The following is a 23225-nucleotide window of genomic DNA, read 5'->3' as shown; positions in this document are numbered from 1 at the left end:
TAGTGTAGCTGTTAGTGTAACACTATTACAGCACCAGTGACCCAGGTTCAATTCCAGCTGCTGTTTGTACATTCTCCCCGTGTCTGTGTGGGTTTCCTCCGGGCGCTCCAGTTTCCTCCCACAGACATACAGGTTAGGAAGTTGTGGGCATGCTATGTTGGTGCCGGAAGCATGGCGACACTTGCGGCCTGCCCCCAGAACACTCTACGCAAAAGATGCATTTCACTGTGTTTTTCAATGTATATGCGACTAATAAAGATATCTTATCTTATTATTTAAACTGAAGTGATGTGTGCCACTTACAGAAAGTCTGTCCTAAACACAAGAGGTTTAAGATATGTCATACTGAGGGATTACAAATGGACAAACTAATCTGATTATCAAAATTTAACCATTTGTATTGAAGTAGAAATGCTTTACTTCATATGTGCTGATAGCAGAACTGGGTTGCAGGCAGGATTAAAAAACCACAAATAATCACATTGACGGAGGAAACTGAGGTAAAATGAAAAAGAAGTTTGCTACCCTACCACTCCTCCTCCCCACCACCATCCTTTACTCTGCAAGCTTCACTGGAACCTTGTTCAACTTTCCTAAGTATTAACAGCAAATTCTTTTCAAATTTAGAACTCTGTAGCTACATGCAAAAAAGTGGTAGAGAAATTCCGATGCATGGGATTAATCTGCACTTGGAAAGGCAAGGATTGATCAGAGATAGCCAGCACAGATGGTGGGAGATCCCGACTGACTAATTTAATAGATTTTGAAGATATATTGATGAGGGCAATGCAGGGGATGTGGTTTACGTGGACTTAAATAAGCCCTTTGCCAGAGTCCCAGATGGAAGAGTGGTCCAAAAGGTTAGAAGGCAAGTTGACAGAGAGGTGTTTCTTGATTGGAAGCCCGTGACCAGTGGTGTACCACCAGAATCAGTGCTGAGTTCCTTGCTGTTCATTATATACATTAATGACCTAAAATCGTACAACTTAGAAACGGGCTCTTCAGCCCACCATGTTGATACTAACCTTTTTACCCAACTACAGTCATCCCATTTTTCCACATTAGTTTCATTTCCTTCTATTCCTTGCCTATTCAAGTGCCTGTCAAAATGTTTTTGAAATCTATTAATCATATCTGACTCCATTACCTCTGCTGGCCAGATATCAGTTCCAGATATCAACTGCATTCTGTGGAAAAAAAATTCCCTCAAATCCTCTTTATAACTCCGTTCTCTCATGTTAAAACTCTGCCCTCCTGTTTTCATTGCTCCTACTTTGGGAAAAAGATTCTGACTGTCTATGTCTCGTATAATTTTATCTAGCTCTGTCAGGTCACCTCTCAACCACTTTCACTACAGGGAAAACAAGTTCAGCCTATCCAATCTCTCCTCAGGCAATCCAGGCAACGTCCTGATGTATTTTCTTTGCGCTCTCTCCAGCACAACCACATCCTTCCTATAGTGTGGCAACCAGAATTGCACACAAGATGTGAATGTAGTAGGTATGATTCATGTTTACATGAAAACTGGTGGCGTTGTTGAAAGTGGTGAAGATGATGATGGTCTTAGGCTACAAAATGATACTGATCAGTTCGTAAGTTGGACAGAGCAATGGCAGATGGAAATTAATCCTGATAAGTGTGAGATGATGCATTTGGGGGAGCAGGGGTGGGAGGTGGCTGAAATAAGGGGAGGACATACACCATGAATGGAATGGCCCTCGGGAGCATTAAAGAGCATGGTATACAAGTCTAAAGATCCCTGAAGATCTTGGCACAGATAAATAAGGATGGTGAAGGAAGTACATGGGATGTTTGCCTTCATTAGCCAATCCATCAATCAACTCTGGGCCTACAATATGCAGATTCAAACAACATGCTTTGAATGGTGATTGTTCTCATAATTATTGAAATGAAGCATTTCTTCACTTCTCGCTGGAAAGTATGAGTCCCAGGTTCCACGTGAGGTTGTGCAAAGAAGGAAGTGATTTCCCCATTGTGTGCATGCTTTTGGGCAGCTCAGCCAATCCATCAAGCATCTTGTTGTGATGTGTATTAACCTTCTGTAATTTGCCTCTCATGTAAGTCCTCATCTTAGTCCTCTGAAATATTACTTATGGACAACCTGGTCCCCTGTGGCACTTGTATCTGAGCTACCTTTTCCACTGAGCCCAGTGATACTACATGTAGATCTAAATCATATTTCTCTGCTCTACAATAAGCAAGATGCCAGTGCTTCACCATTTGACAATTTGTTTAATGGGATGCATTTTTGTTGTTGTTCAGTCACCACCTTCTAATGAGGTGGGAATGCTTCGCTGAAAGAATTGTTAAAAAGTAAGGTGGGCTAGATCGGGGCATGGGTGTAATAAGAAGTGCATATTTACATAATCTGCAGTCTGAAGGGACCATGGGATGAGGAGCATAAAATTCCCATCAGTGACATCTGTCCCACTGACTGTACTCGGTGGCAACCTGTCCAATACAGTTCAGTGATCTCAAGGCAATAAGACATAGAGCAACATTTGTAAGTTATTAGTTTGCTACTGCTGGCATTGGCTGTTGCACTGTCTTCTGCTGCAAGAGAGAGGGAAGTGAACTGTGCAAATGTTGCACTGTCTTTAGCTGATATGACTGTTATGGTTAAATGGTTGTGTTTGTTAACTGTGAAATGTGAATGTGAGGCTTGAGGTAGCAGTAAGCAGCTTGAATTTCTTGTGGGGTATTTTAAGGTTATTTAGGTGTAAAAGAAGTGATCTAAATGTATTGTGCAGAGTAATTTGTGAAGATAGTGGTGCAGTTTTTTGGGAGATGAGATTTGATGATGTCTTAACTGACCTTGACCAAGCATGAAGTCATTAAGGTTATTATAACATTATAACCACCAATTTGGGCATCACTCCCAAAGCTGACTCTGACAGTGGTCTCCTGACAATTGATTATGAGCTTGGAAGGCTTCTTGAACCCAAATGGGTAGAATTCTTCATCTCTCCTCTCCACCTCATTGACCAAGGTTACACAACATCAGGCCAGAGCCCCAACAAACCTGTAGAATTTGAGATGACATCCATCACCCTTTTCTTCTGTAGACCTTGAGTTAGGTTAGCTACACGGTTTGCAGACCTTGAGTTAGATTCTTTTCCAGTTGTAATGTTATTCTGATTTAATAAGAGTTGAGAGTCCCAGGAGTGTTTTGCATTCATTGTCTCTATTCTGAATCTGACAGGTATTATGCTTTTTTTTGGCTTTTATGCCTGGATCCCCATTTTGTGTTTTTTTTTGTTTTTCTTTGAAAATCTTTATGTAAAATAGCTGCAAAACTTAAAATGTTTCTCTCACTGTCCAGGATACTTTACAGCCTCTGTGGTGGCCATCAGTTCCAGAAGGCCTCTAGGGATAGCCTGGCATAGACCTCCCCTCAACAGCTGACATAAAAATGTTTCAAGTTAGCTTGTGAAGATAAGCATCCATATAATCCCAACACACAACAAAGATGTTGTGTGGAATTGGCATTAAAATATTCCACCTCAATGGCCTAAACATTCACAACTGATTAAACTTTTTTTTTCCAATTGACAAGAAGGCAGTTTGTGATTCATGTAACAATATTCCTTTGGAAGTTTTTTCATATCTTTCTCAATTGAAAGATGGCCTGGAAATCTCATCCAATACTTTCATCATCGGACCGCTATAACAACAACTTCCATTTGTATAGCACCTTTAAAGTAGTAATGCATTACATTACATTTTACAGGAGCACAAAATTTGACAGAGCAACGTGAGGAGGTAGGTTGCAGGGCAGTTCTAGTTCTGGATTGCCTATTCAGAAGCCATGGAATTCAAACTGTTACCTACTGAATATTGAAAGGCCTGGATAGAGTGGACATGGAGAGGATGTTTCTGCAGTGGGAGAGTCTAGGACCAGAGGGCACAGCCTCAGAATAGAAGGATGTCCCTTTAGAACAGAGATGATGAGGAATTTCTTTAGCCAGAGGGTGGTGAATCTGTGGAATTCATTTTCACAGACGGCTGTGGAGGCCAAATCATTGGGTATATTTAAAACGGAGGATGATAGATTCATGATTAGTAAGGGTGTCAAAGATAACGGGGAGAAGGCAGGAGAATGGGGTTGAGAAGGAAAAATAAATCAGCCATGATAGAATGGCGGAGCAGACTCGAAGGGCTGAATGACCTATTTCTGTTCCTACGTCTTATGGTCTTACTATGGTTACTTTTATTTAAAATCTGACAGAGGTAAGTCATTAACCTGAATTCAACAAGTCTTACATTTAATGGGCTACATGAAAAGATTGAACCAGAAAAGTATTGATATTATCCTGCTTGTTCACTAATATCTTTCAATTAGAGAAGAAAATCTGGCAATCCACAATTGCTTGATCAACATTTCATTTAATTTCTTCATATGGATGACTTTTAATCCACTCAGGACAATCACTGCAATAAATATAGTCTCATTGGTGTTGTTCATTCTCAGAACAAAATTAAAACTAAAGTAAAATTAGATGCCAAATGCCATGAATCCAACTTGAATATAGGTATTAATAGCTGTAGGTTTTAGATTTTTAATTGGTTCCAATGTTTTGTACAATTATTTAATTGTATCGTTCATTTCATTCCCAATGATCTGAAATAAATTTCCTTCTGCACAACAAACATCCAGGAAAATTTTGTCTCAAATCTATTATTGTCAATATGCAATGAATGACTTAAGTTAGCCTGACAACAATCTAATCAATAATGACTACTTGTATTTTATATTAATGAAATTGATCAATTTTTGAAAACAAAGGAATATCTCATGAAAAATAGACATTTTTTTCTGTAGCTTCCAGTGAAATTCGAGATCAATTGACAAGGCAGCAGTTGGTGATTAATCTAATAATGCTCTCATGAGAGGTTTCTTCATGTCTTTCTCAATTGAATGAATGGACTGGAAATCTGACCTAATATTTTGATCACAGAGCCTCTTTAACAACAACTTTCATTTATATGCTACCACCTTTAAAGCAGTAATGCAATCCACTAGATTTTACAGGAGCATTCTCATGCAAAATTTTACAGGGCAACATGAGGAGATACATAGGTTATGCAGTGGTTCTAGTTCTGGATTACCTATTTAAACCTTTACTTTTCTTTGAAAGTCTGACAAAGACCAGTTGTGAAGTTAAATTCAACAAATCCTGTTTTATGGGCTGCACAAAGGACAAGTATTTGTAGAGAATTATGAAATATTTCCTAAAATGCTTGTCACTACTTATCTACCACTTTATCTTTCAATCTATTTTCCTTATTCCTTTTGTCCATCTCTGCTTTCGTACCTGTACATAAACTTAAAGCACAAATTTCAGACATTAGTTTCTCATTCTCAAGCAAAAGAAGAATTCATAGAATCAAAGAACCAGATCTTGCAGCCCACCTCATCCAGGCCAACTATGATGCCTGACTACACTAATCCCTATTGCCTGCATTAAGCCCATGTCTTTTGAATATAGAACATTGAACAGTACAGCACAGGAACAGGCCCTTTGGCCCACCATGTCTGTGCTGACCATGATGTCAATCTAACTAATCCCATCCTCCTGCACATAATCCCTATCCCTCTGTTCCCTGCCTGTTCATGTGTCTGTCTAAATGCCCCCCATACACTACTATTGTATCTGTTTCTACCACTTCACCTGGCAGCGTTCAAGTAAAAAAATTGCCTTGCGCATCTCCTTTCAACTTTTCCCCCACCATCACCTTAAACCTATGTTCTCTAGTATTTGACATTTATACCCTGGGAAAAAGGCTCTGACAATTTACCCTATCTATATCTCTCATAATTTTATATACTTCTATCAGATGGCCCCTAAGCCTCTGAGACTCCAGAAAAAAACAATCCAAGTTTGTCCAACTTCTCCTTGTAGCTAGTATACTCCAATTCAGGCAACATCATGATGAATCTCTTCTGCACCCTCTCCAGATCTTCCCCATCCTTCCTATAATGTGGTGACCAGAACTGCACACAATATTCCAAATGCGGCCTAACCAAAGTTTTATACAGCAGTAACATGACTTCCTGCACTTTTCTACACCTTTTCTATACCAGTACCTGTCCAAACACCTTTTAAATGTTGTAATTGTATCTGCTGCCACCACCTAGTCTGGCAGTTCGTTCCAGATAACCACCACCCTCAGTAAGAAAAGTGTATCCCTCAGACCTCCTTTAAACTTCTCTTCTCCCACCTTAAACCTGTGTCTTCAAGCTTTAGACATCCCTGCCCTGGGAAAAAGACTATCTGTTCTATCTATGCCACTCATCATTTTATAAACCTCCAGTAAGGTCACCCCTTAACCTCCTACATTCCAGTGAGAATAAATCCAGCCTATCCAATCTCTCTTTATAACTACAGCCCTCCATTCCATGCAACATCCTCATGAATCTCTTCTGTACTCTCTTTACTGCTATCACATCCCTCTTGTAGTATGGTGACCAGATCTGTACATAGTACTCTATGTGCAGTCTAAACAATGTTTTGTTCTACTGTAAAATGATGTCCCAACACATATACAATGCCTCGGCCTATTAAGGCAGGTATACCGAATGCATTTATCTTTGCCCTATGATGCCATTTTCAAGAAGTTATGGACTTGCACCTCAAGCTCTCTCCAGACATCTGTTCTTCTCAAGTCCCTGCCATTTACTCGGTGTGTCCTACCCGAAATCAACTTCCCAAAGTGCAGTACCTCACACTTGTCTGGATTATTTCCAGCTCATCTATATCCCACTGATCTACATGCTGGGGTCAGCACCATCTTCTTCGCTATCCACAACACCATCAATTTTCATGTCATCTGCAAACTTACTAACCATACCACTCCATTCTCATCCAAGTCATTTATATATATTACAAACAACAAAGGTCCTAGCACCAGTCCCTGTGGTACACCACTTGTTACTGACTTTGAGTTAGAAAAACATTCATTCACCACTATTGTCTACCTGCAATCACTAAGCTAATTTTGGATCCACTTGCCAACCTGTCTTGGATCCCTTGAACCTTAATCTATTATATTATGATCACTCTTCCCCAAAGGGCCTTTTATTCCTGTCTTATAATACATGATCAGATCTACAATTACTGTTCACTGGTTCTAAGGAAGTGTTTCTTTGAACTCTTATGATTTCACCCTCAAAGCTACATCTGCTAATTTGATTTGTCCAATTGGTGTGAATAATAATATTACCCACAAACAATATTCCCATATTTCTTGAGTTATCATCTCTTCTATAGTGTTCATTAGGGGTCTATAGGCTATTTCCATCATTGAATTTTTATCCTTCTGTTTCTTACCTCCAACTAAGCTGATTCTTGATCACCTCAGCCAAGATAATTTGCATTGATGTCATCCTTCGCTAACAGAGCTATTCCATCTCCTTCCCCTTCCAAGATGTCAAGTACTGTGGAATATTTACCAGTCTTGGACACCTTGCACAATAGGTATTAGATTACACTAATTTATTTCTATTTGTTCTGTCAATTCATCTAAACTTGCAGATACTGTGTCCATTAAAATAAAGCACCTTTAATCTTGTCTTTTTACTTTTTTCCCTACTCTGAATCTGTTTGCAGTATACTCTTATGTATGCCTTGTCCCTTCCTAACACATTCTGGCTGTCATTACCCATCTCACTACCCATAGTACCATCTTGTCTTTCTGCATTAACTTTCTAAATTTCACCTCATTTGATTCCGTACCCTTCTATCTTGTTTCAAACCATATTCACAGTCTTAGTTATTCAGTTTGTTGGGCCACTTGGTCCCAGCCTGATTCAAGAGAAGCATGTCCTAAAGAAACAGCTCCCTCTTTCTCCAGTACTGGTGCCAGTATCCTTTGAACTACTATCTATTTCTCCCATACCAATCTTTGAATCACATATTCAACTTTGTGATCTTGTTAACCCCATGTCAATTTTGCTGAGGACTTCTCTGTTTTTTTTAAATTTAGAATTTGGTGTGATTTGGCCCTCAGCAGAACATCTTTGTTAGTTCATGCTGTACCGCTAAGCACATGGACCACGTACCAGGCCATCTCAGATCTGGTTCTATTTTTACAGACATCCATAAGTTGATTTTGTCCGTAAGTTGGAAATTGCAAAAACTCACTTGATATGGTAACCATCCCTCAACAGTATTGCAATGAATGGAATCAAAAGCACATAAGATAAGAAAGAACAATAACTAGAATTGGAGAGAGTGGGGAAACTAGTTCTGTGGTTCGTAAGAATGATTATATGTACATTACAGTACATTGAACTTTTGAATTTATTAATATTATGGGTGCTTGTTTGTATAGAGGGGATGTTCATAAGTCGGGTATTCATTACCCTAGGATGACCTGTATAAGACTTCACAGGGAAAACAGTATGACTATTGGCATATCAAAATTAGAGACATTCTCATGAAAGTACAAAGGCAGAGTTACAGAAAAAATGGAGATACGTATCCTCAGAGGTTCAGAGGAAAAGATAAACAATATTGTTTTACTTATTTTAATGTAACATTTTTAATTACTTGTTAGTTGTAATTATTTATATATAATTAAATTATTTATGTCAATCATATTTTTCATAATGGCAATATTTAAAGCCTGCAGTGAAAGCTGTCAGATTGTTCCAAGGACAGGGCATCAGGCCTGCTCACTACCCACATGTCATAACACCTCACCAAGTACCTATTAGGGACAGTGGGTCAGCTCATTCAGTTCTCCGTATCCTCCCAGATAAGGCTGGATAAGGGAGTGGGAGGGCTGGAACTCTTATTGTTTGTATGATCAAATGGAGAGATGTAGAAGTGTTGGAATCCAGAGCCAGAACTAATGTGCAGATTAATTTAAAACATTATCAGAATTTACTGCTAAAATGATTCGAAAATAATCCTTTGTTCCCAATTAATAGTGATTATTATGAAGTATTTCCACTAATTTTGCATACAAATATTTAGATTATTTAGTCCAAATAGGTTTTATGTCTTCTCTCCCAGTCTCTGCTATCAGTGGCCTGCATTGATGGAATATTCTCATATGTTAAGCAAACTACTGTATTTATTAAACAATGGCACAAGATGGGTGTTCTTACTAGGTGCAGCAGAGAACCTCCTGAGGAGATCAACGTGTTGGGATCAGCACCATCCTTCAGCAGCTTCAAGACTACAATGGCATGAAAATTAACAACATGTTAGCAAAGAACAAAATGTTTCTCACTACTTTGCTTGGATTAAGAATGCAATTAATTGAACAATATAATATTTTATCAACACACTCAACATGTGTGTTGGAATCTTGTTTCACGTTTTTACTAAGTTCAAGACTTTGCATCCTTCTCTCTCAGTGCTGATAGACATTGCTGATCAGTTACATGATTTACCAAAATATAAGCTTCCATTTCAGCTGTGTTGCATTGAGTGCCATGCAGGACTGACAGGAGAAAAAAAAGGAGAGAAGGAAATATCAGCTGGGGGGATTAATCAAAACTAGAATTTGACATTTCCAATACACCATTTTAAAGCAGCATTGGAAACATGCTATGGTCAGAGGATGATGCTTTCAACAGGAAACATAAAAAAGCCAGATTTGGAGCAACAGAGAATTCTCAAAAGTTTATAGAAACTCTGTCCTGAGGTTTGCACAACAGGTCCATAAAACTTGGACAGAAATTTCCACCTGGCACTCAAATGCCTGGTACCTATCCCTCAGTAAGTCCTGGTTACTCCTTACTTCAGTTTACACCAAACAAAATACATGCAGTACCTTTGCTGTAGACAAATTTGGGCAAAACGTTGATATAATGTCTGATACCACTGGCAACAGGTAACAATCAATAAAAATGACTCAGGTTGATAATAAATAAAAATGATCAATAAAAATGATCAAGTTGGAACTTTTTGATATTAACTGAAAAAAAGCATCCCAAAGGTCAGTTTGCAAAACTCATTTCAATTTTTTTAAACAGTAAAAAATAACAACCATGTAGAGTTGACATTTTCATCCACTTTAACAATGCTCTCCGTGGCCTGCAAAATGTATGTACTGACACTGCTGGACAATCGCACTTGTTTGTCAGATGCCCTGGTGGTGGTCTAGTAGGCTGCAATAAATGTAGTAGTTGCAAAATTAGGGTTCAGTAGAAATGTTAGCTGTTGAAAAAAGAAGAACCACCTTTAATAGCATAGACCACAGCTTCTTCTCCACTGCCATCAGGGTCTTGAACCGACCTGAAAGTCCCTAATTCTACCTTGAACAATATTTCCCTCAACTTGCACTAAGTTCACTATGTTATTTTGTGTAGTGTCCTGTAAGTTATGTATAATTTATGTTAATTTATGTTTATGTAATTTATGTGCACCATGTTTATGATGTACTGCGCTGCTGCTGCAAAAAGATAATTTTCATGGCATTTATACCCTGGTTACAATAAACCTGAATGTGAATTTGAACCTCAGGCCTGCCAGCAATTGACCATGTCAGGATGGACCAAAATGCAGGCAAAATTTTTTCACAGAGGCACATTTCAGAAAAACGTGTCTGTATGTTGGCACAGCAACTCATTAAAAGCTGTGGAATGGTCCACTTTTCAGTTCAAAAAGGCACAGAAAAAGGTGAGGAGATAGAGGTAGTTCTTGCTCCATTGAACAGCAGTAGTCCTGGGGGAAGGGTGAATAGATAGAGCATCCTCACCCCATCAGAGAACATCTGGATGGAGAAAGGGTGGGGAGAGGGAGAACAGAAAGGAGAGAGAAAGGAAGGGGGAAGGTGGAGAAGTCCTGGAGGGAGGTAGTGATGAGGGAGACGCGGAGGGTGTTCGGGGAGAGTGCATTCAGGGAGGAGAATTTAGAAGTTTGGAGAAAGGTGAGAGGAAGGGGATTGGGGAGGGAGGAGGCTAAGAGAGGCGTTGAAGGTATGAGGTGTTCGTGTCCATTAGTGTGTGGACAGAATGTATCCCTGTGCAGTTAGAGTTTGAGGTGCTATCTGTGTGTGTGTGTGTGTGTGTGTGTGTGTGTGTGTGCACGTGTGTGTGCACAATATCTTGTTCTGTTAAGTTATACTGTAGCTGTGTACAATGTCTGCCCCACATTGTAAGACTTCACACACAGGCATCTTCCACCTCTCAATATGAAGCTTGTCTCCTGGGATATCAGGACCCTCATGGATAACTCCAATAGCACCAGACTGAAACATTACTCCATTATTGTAACTTGGGAGCAATGGAAACCAAGGTGTGACTCCAGCCCTTGGTGTAAATTCAACTTAATGCCCATTGACTTCAACTGTACAAAGTCTCCTTGATGCCATACTTGATCAAATGATGTATTGATGTCAAGGGCAGCCACTCTCGTTTCATCTGTAGAACTTAGCTTTTGGTTTGAACCAAGGCTGCGGTGAGATGTGGAGCTGAGCCATCAAACCAGATATCGGTGAGCAGATTATTGGTGAGCAGGTGCCATCTTGCCTAGAGGTACAGCTAGTTCTGGAGTTCTGCAAGTCTTCATTTCTATGCCTGGGATATTGCCTGGTCTCGTAGCCTTTGCTGTGCTATTGCCCTCAGCCCTTTCCTGATATCATTTGGAGTGAAATGAATTGGCTGGTTTCTGTGATAATGGGGAACTTTATTCAGCACCTCTGTCTGAGCTTGCTTAGTACTGCTTCAGCCTATTCTTTACCACTTATATGCTGGGCCCTGTCATCATTGTCACTCTTGTTTAGCCTCCTGGTTAGCTGTTCAATGGTCCACTATCCTTTGCAAGTAGATGGGATTTGACTGCAGAGCTTCTGTTTGATCTGTGGTTTGTGAGATTGATTAGCTTTGCACACTTTTGTTTGCTGTTTAGAATGCATTTAGTGCTGAGTTGCAGCTTCATGGCTGGCACCTCACGACTCTTCAATGTTCCTTTTTCTGCATAGTGCACACTTCTCCACCCCTCAATGAAGCAGGGCTGATCTCCTGATGGTAGAGTGAAGGATATCCTGGGCCCAGAGGTTACAGATCATGATGATGTATGTTTTTGCTTGTGTTGATAGTCCACAGCACTGCATGGATGCCCAGTTTTCAGCTATTGGATCTGTTCTGAGCCTGTCACACTTAGCTCGATTGTGATGCCGCACAACAGAATGGAGGGTGTCCTTGGTATGCAGGTTGGACTTTGTCTCCGCAAAGTGACATCCACGAATTCTATCATGATTGATCCATCCGCCACAGGTAGCTTGGTGGTGATGTGATCAAGTTTCAACTGGCAGAAGGTGATTGAATAACTTGTTGATGTCATGAACAGCTCCACAGAACTGAAACGGCTTACTTCCTTTAAAGTTTTATTCATGTTATAACCATGAAAATTATAATTGCAAGATAGCAGCATGTTACCTTAATTTTGTTTTTCTTTGGCAGCTGAAACATTTAGTGAGCTACTACGAATTATCAAGGTTTATTTTGTATACTCGGCAAAGGGATATTTCTTTTTACATCAATCTTTTGCATTTTTTCCCACTTGACAACAAGATGAATGCTGAACATACTCTATTCATTATGCTTCAAAGTCTTTAAAATGTGAAATTAGATTTAATTTAATAATAATGAAATTTAAATTCCAATTCCCAGGCTGAACCAGTGACCCTGTTCCTTCCCAGGGTCTCACTCAGTTAGAAACCTCCTGTCAGTCAGCAGTGTAAGTACACTGAAAACCCTCAGCAAAAAGATTGTTGCAGTGTAAGGGCTGGCTGATTTCTCACTCCCAGCAGTGCAGCAAGGAACCAGATTGCCTGGGGAGCAGATGGTCAGAAGGCCAAGGGCTTGGCAAGCAGAGAGTAAGTTCACTGAACCAGTCACATTCTGACCTGAAAAGAAGGCGAGTTACAGCAGTAACCACCTGCTGGTGGGACTGACACTTAAACCCAGCAGATTTCAAGGTAAGTACTTCTGTTTTTCTTGTCTATCAACCTGTCTAAAGAAATCTCTGTTACTCTTCTTCCCTGAGAATTAACTTTTGTGAGCAGAACAATGTAAGTGCAAACAGAGGATATGTTCAAATCCCTGACTGATAATTAAGGGTTGTATGGACAATGCTTCATCATTGTAGCAACAAAAGAAACATAGTCAAGTCCCAAGGTACCAATTATGTTACCATGGAATCTGAACAGCTTAACTTCGCACCATTGTTTTTGTCCTTTAAATTGGGTGGAAAGGAAAATATCTGAAGTCTTTATTCATGTGAGCACTGGGATTTTATATAGTCATTTCACTGTTTTAGAAATAATTTTACTTCTCTATTAATTATCAGTGTGATGATCTTCCCTCCTAGAGTGATGGTATCAGAAAACAACTTAACATCAGTAATCAAAAACTCAACATGTAAGGCACTTAGAAATTGGATCATTCCTAAATGGAAGCTCTAAGATTGTTCACCATGTTTAAATTGTTCTTTTGCATATTAACGTAATTTAGATGCAGTATTGAATCATATTATTCTAAAAAGTCTGTGCACATTTTGGTCATAAACCACTTCCTTCATTGTATTTTTGTTCATGATGATGTATGGCTCAATACCAGACACTAACTGGCTCACTCCGGTGCTAAGTGATGTCAGTGCTCCAGACAAAATCACAGCTCTGTTGGAAGTGCATATGCTGTTGTCTCACCTGGAGTGGCTGGAAGGAAAACAGTGCAGGGGAGAGTGTGTCCACCCTGTCCCAGTCCCAGTGTCGGCCCTTCTCAGTAACTCAGAGCTCAAAGGACACACCTCACACATATTTACGACAACTGAACTATAGCAAAAATTGTGTCAGTACAGCTCTTTAATTTAACACTACAGTTCACAGTTAGACCTGTAGGGAAATTACTGTTTTAGCCCCTCAAATGATGAGATCATACACTTGGATAAGGATCAAAACAGGGCAGCATACATGGGAACGTTTCTGTGTGTACATGTAGAAATGGCTGATGCATTGTCCTTCCTGTCGAACAGAATGATAAGAGATATCAGGAAGCATCAAGAAATCAAAATGAAACTTTTAACAAGACTTTCTGTAGAAATAGGTGCATATCATTCCTAGTGTGGAAATGGTCTGCAGGTTAGTGACTTTTACACTTGCATGGTGCAGTGCCTAATGGAGCATATTTCTGTTTCCATAAAGCCACAGGCTGAAGCCAAAAGTACAAATAGAACCTAGAACATAGAACAGTACTGCACAGGAGCAGGCCCTTCGGCCCACAATGTTGTGCTGAACTAATCAAATGCCCAACTAAACAAATCCCTTCTGCCTACACAATGTCCATATCCTTCCACTTCCTGCATATTCATGGGCCTAGTTAAGAGCGTCTTGAACACCCTGATCATATTTGCCTCCACTACCACTCCAGCAACACATTCCAGGAACTCACCACTCTCTGTGAAAAAAACTTGCCCTGCATTTCTCCTTTGAACTTTCTCCCCTCATCTTAAATCCCCTCTAGTATTAGATATTTCAACCCTGAGAAAAAGATACCAGCTGTTTCCTCTATGTGTGCCTCTCATAATCTTATAAGTCCCTATCAGATCTCCCCTCAGCTTCCGCCACTCCTGAGTAAACAATCCAAGTTTGTCCAACCTCTCCTGATTGCACATGCCCTCTCATCCAGACAGCATCCTAGTAAAACTCTTCTGCACCCTCTCCAAAGCCTCGGCATCCTTCCTATAATGAGGTGACCAGAACTGAATGCAATACTCCAGATGCGGCCTAACTAGGGTTTTATAAAGCTGCAGCATAAATTACGGACTCTTGAACTCAGTTCCTCAAGTAATAAAGGAAAGCATGCTATATGCCTTCTTTACCACCCTATCAACCTGTGTAGCCACTTTCAGGGAACTATGAACTTGGCCCCCAAGATCCCTCTGCTCATCAACACTGTTAATGGTCTGACAATTAACAGTGTACTGTCTCTTTACATTTGATCTCCCAAGATGCAACACCTCACATTTGACCGTGTTAAACTTCAGCTGCCATTTCTCTGCCTATATCTGCAACTAATCTGTATCCCGCTGTATCCTTTGCCAGCCTTCTGCGTTATCCACAACATCACCAATCTTCATATCATCTGCAAACTTACTAAGCCACCCATCTACATTTTTATCCAGGTCATTTATATATATCACAAACAGCAGAGGTCCCAGTACGGATCCCTGCAGAACACCACTAGTCACAGACCTCCAGTCAGAATAAGTCCCATTAACCACCACCCTCTGTCTTCTCTGGGCAAGACAATTCTGAATCCAAACGGCCAATTCACTGTGGATCCCATGCACCTTAGTCTTCTGGATGAGCATCCCGTGAGGGTCCTTGTCAAACGCCTTACTAAAATCCATGTAGACAACATCCACAGCTTCACCAATCACCTTCGTCACCTCCTCGAAAAACTCAAGTCAGTAAGACACGACTTGCCCCGCACAAAGCCATGCTGACTCTCTCTAATTAGGCCATGGTTTTCTCAATGCTCATAAATCCTATCCCTAAGCATCCCATCCAATTTCTTCCCAATCACTGAGGTGAGACTTGCCAGTCTATAATTACCAGGAAAATCCCTATAGTTTCCAGGATTCTTCTTGAATAATAGAACAACATTAGCTACTCGCCAGACCTCCGGGACCTCGTCTGTGACAAGTGGATGGAAAAGATCCTAATCATATAGTCATAAAGTACTACAGCACAGAAACAGGCCCTTCAGCCCACCTAGTCCATACCAACCTGACCTTCTGTCTAGTCCCGTCCCACCTGCACCCGGACCATATCCCTCCCATCCATGTACCTTTTCAAACTTGCCTTAGATGTTACAACTGAACCCACAGCTACCACTTCTGTTGGCAGCTTGTTCCACACTCGCACCACCCTGACTCAAGAAGTTCTCCTCAGAATCCCCGTATATATTTCATCCTTCACCCTAAACCTATGACCTTTAGTTCTAGTCTCATGCAACCTGAGGGGAAAAAGCCTGCATGCATTCACCCTATCTATATCCCTCATAATTTTGTATACCTCCATAAGATCTCCCCTCATTCTCCTGTGTTCCAGGGAATAAAGTCCTAACCTATTCAACCTTTCCCTATAACTCAGGTCCTCAAGTCCCAGCAACATCTTTGTAAATTTTCTCAGCACTCTTTCAAGTTTATTGATATCTTTCCTGCAGGTAGGTGACCAGAACTGCACACAATACTCTAAATTCAGCCTCACCGACATCTTGTACAATTTCAACATAACGTGCCAACTCCTGTATTCAACGTCCTGATTTATGAAGGCCGAAGTGCTAAAAGCTCTCTTTATGATCCTATCTACCTGTAATGCCACTTTCAAGGAATTATGGATCTATATTCCCAGGTCCCTTCGTTCTACCGCACACCTCAAAGCCCTACCATTCACTGTGTAAGCCTTACCCTGGTTTGTCCTCCCAAAGTGCAACACCTCACACTTGTCTGCATTAAGTTCTATCTGCCACTTTTCAGCCCATTTTCCTCACTGGTCAAGATCACGCTGCAAGCTGTGATAGCCTTCCTCGCTGTCCACTATGTCCCAACCTTGGTATCATCCACAAATTTGCTGATCCAGTTTACCACATTATCATCTAAATATTAATGTAGATGATAAACAACAACAGACCCAGCACCAGTCCATGTGGCACGCCACTAGTCACAGGCCTCCAGTCAGAGAGACAACCATCTACTACCCCTCTCTGGCTTCTCTTGCTGAGCCAATGCTGAATCCAATTGACTACTTCATCCTGAATGCCAAGCAACTTAATCTTCTGGACAAGCATCCCATGAGGGACTTTGTCAAAGGCCTTGCTAAAGTCCATGTAGACAACGTCGACCACCTTTCCTTCATCAACCTTCTTGGTAACCTCCTCGAAAAACTCTATAAAATTAGTTAGACATGACCTGCCATGCACAAAGCCATGTTGAATATCCCTAATGAGGCCCTGTCGATCCAAATACTTATATCCTTAGAATACCTTCCAATAATTTACCCACAACTGACGTCAGGCTCACTGGCCTATAATTTCCCAGCTTATTCTTAGAGCCTTTCTTTAACAACGGAACTACATTAGCTGTCTTTCAGTCCTCCAGCACCCATGGCTAAGGACATTTTAAGTATCTTTGCCAGGCCCCTGCAATTTCTGCACTAGCCTCCGACAAGGTCTAAGGGGACACCTTGTCAGGCTTTGGGGATTTATCCACCTTAATTTTCCTCAAGACAGCCAGCACCACTTCTTCTGTGATCTGGATGCAGTCCACGACCTCGCTACTCTTTTGCCTCAGTTCTATAGTCTCTGTGTCTGTCTCCAGAGTAAATACAGATGCAAAAAATTTGCTTAATATCTCCCCCCATCTCTTTCAGCTCCATGCATAGATGACCAAGCCGGTCTTCAAGAGGACCAATTTTGTCCCTTGCTACCCTTTTGCTCTTAATATAGCTATAGAAAGCCTTGGGATTCTCTTTCACCTTGTCTGCCACAGCAAACTCATGTCCTCATTTTTCCCTCCTGATTTCTCTCTTAGGTGTTCTCTTGCATTTCTTATACTCCTCAATCACCTCATTTGATCCTAGCTCCCTGTATCTGATATGCACCCCCTTCTTTTTCTTTAATAGGGTCTCAATATCCTTCAATAACCAATGTTCCCTAAACCTGTTAGCCTTGCCTTTTATTCTAACAGGAACATACAGATTCTGTACTCTCAGTATTTCACTTTTGAAAGTCTCTTTCAAGCATCCCTTTTCCAGAAAACAGCCTATCCCAATCCACGCCAGCCAGATCCCTTTTTATGCCATCAAAATTGGCCTTACTTCAATTTCGAATCTCAACCTGAGGACCAGTCCTATCCTTCTCCATAATTATCTTGAAATTAATGGAATTATGATCACTAGGTCCAAAGTGTTCCCCTACACACACTTCTATCAACTTCCCTGTCTCTTTCCCTAAGAGGAGATCCAGTATTGTGTTCTCTCTAGTTGGGACCTCTACATATTGATAGAGGAAACTTTCCTGAACAGATTTGACAAACTCTAACCCATCCAATCCCTTTACAGTCTGGGAATACCAGTCAATATGTGGAAAGTTAAAATCATTTTCTTGCAACTGTCAGCTATATCTCTACAAATTTGTTCCTCTAAATCCCACTAACTATTGGGAGGTCTATAGAACTATTTTGAAGAAAAGCAGAGGAGTTCTCCTCAGTGTTCACATAAATGTTATTCCAGAGTATTCACCACTAAAATAGGTTATCTGGGACATTGTCTACTCTGTGACATTCTGTCACATAAGTCAGTTGCTCTGCTTCAATCTTAAAACAACCATTGTCTGGTATACTCTCAGCATCAATATTGAGACTATTGCCCTAAACATCCTTGACATCAATGGAATAAAATTTTGCAAACAGCGTACATTGCTCAGGTGTGACAGCATCTCACACGCGATGAAGGATGATTTTCTACTTCTTGATATTTTGATCCACAACTTTTCTTTTAATCTTAACAGCGAAACCTTTTCTATCTTCCCTTTTTATCCTGCATTCCCTGTGTCTGGAAAAAGTAATAATCTAGTCTTCCCCTCTATCTACATTAATGACTTGGGAATTCAGCAACCTTGAGATGTTGTAGGATGGCTGCTTTTCTGGACTCCTAGATTTTACTCCCATTAATACACTTTTAATTATTTTTTTACATTTTACACAGTGGTAGAATGAATTTTCCAGTGAACCAGGTGAATTTAAAGGGACCATGGGAAACAGAGCCCAGGTGAGATTAAAAGGAACATAGGAACAAAGTCCTGATGAGTTTAATGGGAGTGTGGGAATGGGGCCCTGGTGAGTTTACAATGAGTGCAGGAAAGGGGCCCAGGTGAGTTTAAAGGGAACCTGGGAGCAGGGTCCAGTATGCTTAAAGGGAGTGCAGGAAACAGAACCAGGTGAACCAAATGTTGAACAATAGAACAGTGAATTATTGAAAACACTGAAGAATATGATAAAAGAGGTCAGAATGACACACTGTGAAATAGCAGACATCTTGTGCACAATTTAACATAGAGATACGTGATTTGATATATTTTGGAAGTAAAGAGGCAATATAAACTTAATGGTATAATTTCAAAGGCAGTACTGCTACAGAACTATTCAATTATAATTATTATTATACTTATTCAATTATAATTATAATTTTATATAGATGTATATAAAATCCCTCTGAACTGAAAGTGTGTTGAGTTTTTATAGATGTATATAAAATTATGAGGGGCATAGGGTGGATAACCAGTGTCTGTTTCTCATGATAGGGGACTCTACAACTAGAGGGCATAGCTTTAAGGTGAGAGGGAGGAGCATTTAAAGGAGATCTAAGACAAAAATGTTTCACATAAAGATTAGCTGGTATCTAGAATGGGCTGCCAGAGGAGGTGGAGGAGGCAGGAACAGTAACAATATTTAAGAGGCATCTTGACAGTTACTTGAATGAGCATGGCATAGAGGGATGTGGAATTATTGCAGGCAAGTGGGTTTAGTGCAGATAGGCATGATGGTTGGTATTGACATGGTGGACTGAAAGGCCTGTTTCTATGCTGTACCACTCTTTGAGTGATAACATCTATAATTGTATTTAATCACCTACAGCTTAAAGAATATAAAAACTCAACACACTTTCAGTTCAGAGGGATTCTCCTAGGAGGTTCTACCAGAAGATTCTGCCAAGCATTTCTTCTACCAGCACTCCCCTGCATGTCTGTTGGTTCTGAATAAAGACCTATTACATATACAGCTGTGGTCTCTGTGTCTCTCATTCAAAGTCACAACAGGAGAAGAACCAGTAATCACAGATTACAGAAGGAGATGATTTGAAGGGATTTTGTTTATGCAGTGAAATGTTATGACTTGAAATGAAAGACTGAATCAGTGGTATGAGCAGACTGAATAATGACTATCAAAAGGGAATTGGAAAAACACCTGGTGATAAAAAGCAAAATAGTTGCAGAGCTTAAAACTTAACTGGAAAATTTTCAGTTACTTTTGACAGTAAGGCTGAGTCTTTCATTGTGTATCCTTTGGTCAAAGTCAAGGATGGCATTTATGAATGTACAAATCTTCCCTGTTGGAGTCACTGGAAGACTACAAATATTCTCCAATCAGTTTTCCATTTTGATATCTGATGATCCAAAATGGATTGGTTCTTGATCCTCTGGATAGTCAAATGACAGGGTTGTTAGCTAAACAATTATAAAATGCCCAGCTTTCTCCTGCCCAGTTGACATTGCTCAATGTGATCAAATCTGATAAAAAATATGACCAACTCCTGCTCCTATTTCTTATGTTCTACCTCCAAGTGTTATATGTAAGTGGTACTGATGCCAAGAAGTTCCATGGATAGGAATCAGCCAGCCAAATGCAATAGACAACAATAGACACTTTTTAAGAATATTTACAAACTTTGTCACTTATTAAGAAATTAGCCACTGTGCATGATTATAATTAGTAATTCATCTTGTATTGATTTTTTCAAAAGGTAATTTCTGTTACATATAATCAGGCTATTTAAAAATTATTTTAATTGCTTGTTTCCTTGTGATAAATATTTCAGCTGCACCAGGTTGCTGCAGCTAAACAGAGTTCTACGCAGATGTTAAACATGCCCCACAATTCTGTTCATCTGCATTGATTCATGACGAATTTTCGGTTGAGCTCGGTGTGGTAAGTGTGTCCATGAAAACTGGTTTTAGGTAGAATGGAGCCAGTGGTGCCTCTGCTCAGTGCTGAGGTGGCACTCAAGGTTGAACTCTGACTGACGCGGTGGGTGCTGGGGACTGGCAGCACCTGCTCCATGAGCTGACAGACTGCCCAGATCCTGGAGTCTTTCTCATCACCCCCCTGTGTTAGGTAATAGAAGCTATTTTTCCTGTCCCTGCCCCCCCCCCTCTATGTTTGGCTACACAGCTCATCAGAAAGGCTTCCAGAGAGCCTATCCAACACAAGCCATTCCAGGCAAATCCTCCACACCAAGCCATGGGGGTGATCCATTGCTGGATTCCTGGCATGTTGTTAGCACAGTGATGCATAGCAACTGGGTTGGGAGGAGTTTGCACCAGGTTCTTACCCAAGTCCCCAAAACAGCAGCACACAGCAGTGAGTAGGGCCGACATTCATGCCAGGCTCCCCACATAGTAGTGCTGTCAGTCATGTATCTCTTCGTATCTAATGCCACACCAATCCCCCCCATTGCAAAGAGGCCACTGACATTCTTATTCTGGGAACACTTGCTGCATGCTGAATGAGGAACCAGCATATAGTCATGGAGTCATACAGCATGAAAACTTGTCCCTCAAGCCATATTTCTGTGTCAGCCATCAAGTACCAATAGTATCTAAGGTGAAGAACTGGACTTTTTAACATTGCCATGTTTATACATAAATATGCTCAGTAAACATGGCTATAATTATTGGTGAACTTGCAAATGGTTCCTGTTTGCTTTATATATCAGGTAATTGTATAACTACAGAGCAGGCAGTATTAAAATCTTTAAGCCACTATACCTTCTTTATCATCATGCCGTATAATAGCCTCCTGTATCATGTCCGTGGCACTAAAGTGAACACTTCTCTTCTTTGAATGTTTGTGTTTGAATCCAGCCTGTTGTCGGAGCTTTTCCCGCTCATAGTATGCCTTTATTTGGTCACATCGCATGCGTTTCACCAGCTGCTGCCGCTGTCCAGTAGGGAGTGACTCCAGTAAACATTGATCGATTTCCATGTCGTGTGTTCGGAAAACATTACAGAGCTGGAAGCAACCTAAACGAAGAAGACTCTGATCATAAGTGGGAATCCACCAGAAAAACCTTTGTATGAATTTATATTAAAGATCAATAAAAAATATTGACAATCGGAGAATTCTTCAACAATTTCTTTCAAATGTTTCAACTTTCTTTTGAGTATGATGTAAGATGGATGTTATAGTCTTTTATAAATAGTTGGTTATATCTACTTAATGAAAAATTGCTTCAGAATTTCAATTGCATAATTTCAATTGTCCTTGGCGAGCAGGGTCAAGGAGAATCCCAAGGCATTTTATACTTACGTTAAGAAAAAGAGGATAACTAAGGAGAGGGTAGGTCTACTCAAGGATAAAGGAGGGAATTTGTGCTTGGAATCAGAGCAAGTGACTGAGATACAAAATGAGTACTTTGCCTCAGTATTAACGAGGAGGAGGATTTGGAAGATAATGAAAACAGAATGGGGCATGCCAATGTGCAGGGATGTTTTGAGATTAAGGAGGAGTTAGTGCTGAGTCTTCTGAAAACCATTAAAATGGATAATTCCCCAGGGCCTGATGGCATATACTCTAGAATATTGAAAGAAGCAAGTGAGGAGATTGCAGCAGCTTTGTCAAAGATCTTTGTGTCCTCACTAGCAGCAGGCGAGGTCCCAGAGGACTGGAGAGTAGCAAATGTTGTGCCTTTGTCCAAGAAGGGAAACAGGGATAATCCAGGTAATTATAGGCCAGTGAGCCTCATGTCAGTGGAAGGGAAGCTATTGGAGAGGATACTGAGGGTTAGGATTTATCTACATTTGGAAAGCCATGGCCTGCTTAGGGACAGTCAGCATGGCTTTGTGTGGGACAGGTCATGTCTTACAAACTTGACTGAGTTTTTTGAAGAGGTGACAAAGATGCTTGACGAGGGAAAGGCAGTGGGCGTTATTGCATGGACTTTAGTAAGGCATTTGATAAGTTCCCTCATGGTAGGTTGATTCAGAAGATAAAGATGCATGGGATCCAGGGTGAATTACAAGTCTGGATTCCGAACTGACTTGCCCATAGAAGACAGAAAGTAGGGGTGGAAGGCTGTTATTCTGGCTGAAGCTTCGTGACCAGTGGTGTTCTACAAGGATCGATGCTGGGACCTCTGTTGTTTGTGATATATATCAGTGATTTGTATGAAAATGTAGATGGGTGGATTAGCAAGTTTGCAGGTGACACCAAGATTAGTGGAGTTGCAGACAGTGTAAAGGATTATCAAAGAATACAGCGGGATATAGACCAGTTACAGATATGGGCAGAGGAGTGGCAGATGGAGTTTAATCCGAGCAAGTTTGAGGAGCCGCACTTTGGGAGGTCAAATGAAAGGAGAAAGTACACAGGTAATGGTAGGCCCCTTCATAGCATTGAAGTACAAAG

At 40.5% G+C, this 23225-nt stretch overlaps 1 protein-coding gene across 1 annotated transcript in view; it reads right to left on the bottom strand.

Annotated features, from left to right (window-relative positions):
- myo16 (myosin XVI) overlaps nucleotides 1-21833 on the bottom strand; it is a 438207-nt gene extending 416374 nt beyond the window's left edge. Inside the window, exons 1-2 of the mRNA XM_052025545.1 lie at nucleotides 21587-21833; nucleotides 9137-9207 (exon numbers count right to left, since the gene is read on the bottom strand). Of these exons, the coding sequence (XP_051881505.1) occupies nucleotides 9137-9207; nucleotides 21587-21803 (288 nt within the window). The 5' untranslated portion in view covers nucleotides 21804-21833. The remainder of the gene's footprint in view (nucleotides 1-9136; nucleotides 9208-21586) is intronic.
- Between the last annotated feature and the right edge of the window lie 1392 nt (nucleotides 21834-23225).

Source organism: Pristis pectinata, chromosome 11, assembly GCF_009764475.1.
Source record: "Pristis pectinata isolate sPriPec2 chromosome 11, sPriPec2.1.pri, whole genome shotgun sequence".
NCBI classification, from domain to species: Eukaryota; Metazoa; Chordata; class Chondrichthyes; order Rhinopristiformes; family Pristidae; genus Pristis; species Pristis pectinata.
The sequence above is the reverse complement of the archived record's forward strand: the minus strand, read 5'-3'. Positions and strand labels throughout refer to the sequence as shown.